Source organism: Diaphorina citri, unplaced genomic scaffold, assembly GCF_000475195.1.
Source record: "Diaphorina citri unplaced genomic scaffold, Diaci psyllid genome assembly version 1.1 scaffold4456, whole genome shotgun sequence".
In the NCBI taxonomy this organism is placed as follows: Eukaryota; Metazoa; Arthropoda; class Insecta; order Hemiptera; family Psyllidae; genus Diaphorina; species Diaphorina citri.
Window position 1 is genome coordinate 1 of NW_007381855.1, and position 4,883 is coordinate 4,883.

At 38.0% G+C, this 4,883-nt stretch overlaps 1 protein-coding gene across 1 annotated transcript; it reads left to right on the plus strand.

Annotated features, from left to right (window-relative positions):
• Positions 1 to 805: 805 nt before the first annotated feature.
• On the plus strand, positions 806 to 2,441 carry LOC103521056 (the record flags this gene model as incomplete). Its single annotated transcript, XM_008486162.2, has 3 exons — positions 806 to 990; positions 1,358 to 1,489; positions 1,946 to 2,441. Coding segments are annotated over 3 exons (611 nt in total), but the record flags the coding sequence as incomplete, so codon positions are not given.
• Positions 2,442 to 4,883: the final 2,442 nt, after the last annotated feature.

A 4,883-nucleotide genomic window follows, 5' to 3' on the forward strand; every position in this document is an offset into this window, starting at 1 on the left:
TCTTTATAATTTAAGTAGGTATTTTATCACCCTTACAAAAGAAAGTAATGAGAAAATTTATGTGACCATCTGCCGACAAGAAAAGTCTGTTCAACTTCTCAATTGATATAATAATAAATATTTTGAATTGTGAAAGACTTTTTTTCCCCATATTGCCGAAAAATCCATCGTCAAAAAATTGGACCGTGTGTAGACGCCTTCAAACCAAATTCAGCAGGTACCTAGCAAGGGTGCCTGAGAAAATTTCAAATTTCACTTTCTCACACAATTTGTTTTTAGAACAAAATTTTCCTTGTCCGTACCAGTGGCGTGTGGTGCTTTTCAAATTTTACTGAATTTATTTTTTTACCTGGTATTTTTTAAGTCGTTTCTTTCATTAGTGCGTAGGTACATGTCTGAATTAATAACCAAAGGAAAGCTGTTCGCATCCCAGGAGGGACATGATTTATAAATAATTATTGAGGTGGAGAGAAAATCGTGACAAGCATTCACTAGGTATATTGATTGATTGACGGTTAAAAACGATTAAAATTCCCATGTTCCTTCAAACATTTTCGAAATAATGGTTCTGATCCTTAATATTATATATCCTTAATATAATATTATACCGACAAATATTTTCAAGATAATGTTCTCTGATACTCTGGTTCTCAACTTAGAGCACAAATGATATAAGTACCTTTAAGTGTAAGCAGTGCTTTATTTAGACTGTCAGCTTAAAACAAGTTGTTCCATTATACTAATACTAACAGTTTACACAAATGATGTATATTTTACTGATAAATGTGTCGTTTACTCTCCCCAGATACCATCACAACTTTGTCCCCGAAGCTTTGTGTCGAGTTCACCAACAAAGGTCTGATGCCAATGCTGTACCAATATCTACAAAGTGCCAATAGATCCGAACCAAATAAACTGATGGCCATTGCTATTCTACGAGTATTCATCAATCTGGCGCGGTTTGATCTGACTGCCCCCATTCTGTGGAAGGTGAGTTTTGAGTCGACTTTAGTTTTGGCCCTGATCCTAAACACTGCTAAAGATTCGTTCACGTGGGTTACCTCTATTCCAGAAACGAAACTTTTGAGAAAAAAAAACGTTTTAATTTGTGTACCTACTTATCTTTTTGAGCCTACTAAAAACTAAAACTAAGGCAAGTAAAAATCGGAGTCCTAAGACAACCCCTGTAAACGGACTTTTCAGTCCTATCTCAGTAGGATAGACAAAAACAACCCCTATCCTAAGTAGAAGTACTAAAATATCTTAGCAAGATACAAACCCTATTAGTAATGCCTACTACTTCAGTAGAAGTACTAAGATAGTAGATAGTAATGTAATGTTTAATTATATCTCGCAGGTTACTCTGATGGTAGATGGACTGAATACTATAGTGGACTTGATCAAGATCTGGTATGGCAAGAATGAAGAGCTGATGTGTGCTGCTACCACTCTGCTGTGGCTGTTCGCTATGAAACCGGAGAATATAGAGGTAAGAAAGAAAATGCTTTCATTGTAGGATATACCTAGTCATCTAAAAATATCCTTTTGAAACAAAGTTTCACATCGACGCAGTAAAAATGGCTCAGTAGTAGTAATGGAGTAATACAGGAGGTTATAGTCTCAAACTATGTTGGATCCACGCCCTGCTGTTTACCAAGCGAGCGTCTTGACCACAACACCACCAAGACAGTTTAATATAGGACCGCTAAAGGTATGCAAAAATAGGAGAATGGTAGAAGAAAACCCATTCCTGTCGCCCTCTCTTATTAGGTATTTATTCATTTATTTTAAACAGGTTTTTTTTTATAAAACTTACACCTGTTCTGTACGAAATACATAAGACCTTGTTTAGACTGTAGGACTAAAGGGACTTTTCGATCTTATTCTTGCAGTATAAACAGGGTATATTCTATTCTAATTTCCCCTCCTCTCTCTCTCTCCCCAGGTGATCAACTCCACCGAGAACCTGAATAAGAAACTCCTCTACGTGTTCACTCAACTGGACAGAAAGAAACCCAAGAAGCCCTCCGCCCCTCTCTCCCTCCCCGGTGCCAAGGCAGACTGGGGTCTGGGGTATAGAAGAAAAGTGTTCACCCATCCTCTGTATGCTGTGACCACGGTATGCCGGAAACTAGGACTGGTAGGAGGAGGAGAGGACCTGAGTAGGGTGTCCATAGCCAGCGCTGGACATGCTAGCTCCCGGCTGAGGAGTGTTAAGATTGCCAAACATTCGTTTTGAATCTACCTGAATTCCTATGGCTAGGAGTCGACCAGTCGATTACTGAGAAGTAAACTTTTGTTTCGATTTTAGCTAAATTTCCGTTGCTAGTAGAAGGTTAAAATGAAAAGCAAACTTTCGTTTTGATTTTGGCGGAATTTCCGTTCGTAGCCGTGTTTGCATTGTCATTCCTCATTTTTGTGTTACCCATTGTCATTCCTCATTACCCCTACTATTGGGAATTTTACCCATTTACTTAAAAAAAAAAAAAAAATACCATAGAGACTGAAAATGAATGTAAGATCAATTTGGAAGGAAGAGATTACTAGGAAAAATTGACTGTATTTACTTTAGGTATAAATTTATGTACAAGTTTTTGTTTAATGTGAGGAGAATGTTTACAATTTATTGTGAGCAGCCCCTCTCGCATTAAAGTAAAGACAGCATTTTAATTTTGTACAAAGTCGTTTTAAAATTTTAAATAGTTCTGATAGTTCTTCTGTTAATTTTATGCGGCCATAAGAGCCAGTCTCGTCTTGAGAAATGGTCGCCTTATTTCTTGAGATTAAGTTCTTTTTTATAATTTTCATATTTTATTTATTATTAACCAACCCTCCCTGTTTGTGAAAAAATACACTTTGGTCTCTAATATGTTGCTGTAAATACCCAATTATCGTTTTTTCTCTTTTGCATGTTTGGAGGAATCAAAGCGGCGCGGCAGCCGTAAAGTGCAAACACTCCGTGGAAAAGGTCTGGTTCGATTCCCAGAGTTCACAAATGTTCTTACGTAGTGATTCCAAAATACAAATCCTCGAAGACCCCTTGAGCCATATTCAAAGTCTTCCCATTTCATTACATTGAAATGGGGTTCTTTTCTGACGAAATTCCTGTGTGCGGAGTCCAGTATGTAGGACTATTGCACCCTGAACCCCGAAGTGTTAGACAACCGGACGTGTTTTGCACGAAACTCAAATTCATTTTCGGGCGTATCTAATCAAATGATTTTATCCCAAACACCTTCATAACTTCACATGCCACAACACAAACACAAACGACCAATCGAAACTACGCAGACGCCAAAACGTGCGGTCGAATAAAAAATCTAAAAATAAATTTCAGCGATAACTTCGAAAACGAAAAAAAAAAAAAACACACAAAATCGAGTGAAAAATCAATTTCGATTTTCTTTTTCTTTATGTAAATAAAGTAGAGTGATACGACATTTTCACACTGGTGTGCGGAAATTTTGTTTAAAATTAACCTTTTCCCCGTAGTGAAGTTTAGTGGTTGTGTAATGAAAACCCGACTGTTATTTCGAGCTTGATCCCCCCTCCCCTCCACTGCTCTTCCTATTATTCTTACGAATTCCCTTTAGTTGCGGTCCAGTAACCCTATTAGCTTCCAGTAGTCCCTGTGGATGAGTGTTAGATTAATGGTGAAAGAGGGTACTTGATAATCTTGCTATGGGTGCCACATCAAGTCACCATCATAAGAAGCATCACCAGCAGCGAGCCAAGAAGAATGTTCACTGGACCCCGGAAAATGCAGGTAAATATTACTTGTATTATCTTTTGATCCTATCTTGGTGGCGTAGTGGTCAAGACGCTCGCCTGGTAAACGGGAGGGTGTGGGTTTGATCCCAGCCGAGGCATGGAATTTCATCATCATTAATTTGAGAATTTAACCACATAATGATGGATCTCTAAGGGTTAGGTGGTAAAGAACACATCCGGCGTCAACCTCACCTAGTGGTTACCTTCCACTCAAGAGTTTATTTTTATAATCTTTTAGGTGGTGGTTATTCAGCATTCACAGGACTAGGGTCGGCTTGATGTGTTTCTTTTTCTTTTAATCGTACTTTCTTTTTTTTTCTATTTTTCAAGCTTACTAGGCCTCTGTAAAACCACCACCTCGAGCTAGAGCTATGACACCAGAACCCTATTCCATGAACGACTCTACAAGTCTACAGTCCTCACTTTTTACCGTTTTCCAATATTTTCAGAGCATGGGGTAGTAAGTGGTTAGTGCCGAGCTTTTGGTGCTCCACTTTTAAGGCACCTAGTTCAAAATTGAATGGGTATAAATTTTCAGCCACAGCCGAGACTCACACCCTCTAATAGAAAACCGCCTTGATCAGCTCATTTCCCCCCGAGACCCAAATATTACTTTGCAGACAAAACAAATCTCACAATTCCCCCCAATGCCTCATGTAGGTATGCTTTTTATTTGAGTGTAACAAGTTGTATTTAGGCAGACGTCCAAATTGAACAGATCCCAGAGTAGGTGGCTGCATTCAAGGGGATCGTGGTATTTAACGCGATGGTGTTACCTATAGTTTTTATTTTAAACAGTGGAAATACAACGGTTCATCTGCTTGGGGTATTTGGGCGGTAATCTATGGTCGATGCTAATAGCGTTGGAGATAGCCTTCTAATACAAGGCTTCTCCTGATCTATAATATTATATTATGTTATTAATAAGTTAATTAACTCTCCAATATTAATCTCCTCTATATGTAGTTATCTAATTATTATAATCTCTAATACCCCACTTCTATTATATCTTACTACACTCTTCTATTATATAAATCTATATTTAACCCTACACTCTCTAATTCATCTCTGTGCTTTTCGTTGTGTGCCTTTGTTTGTTTGTTCTTTTTTAG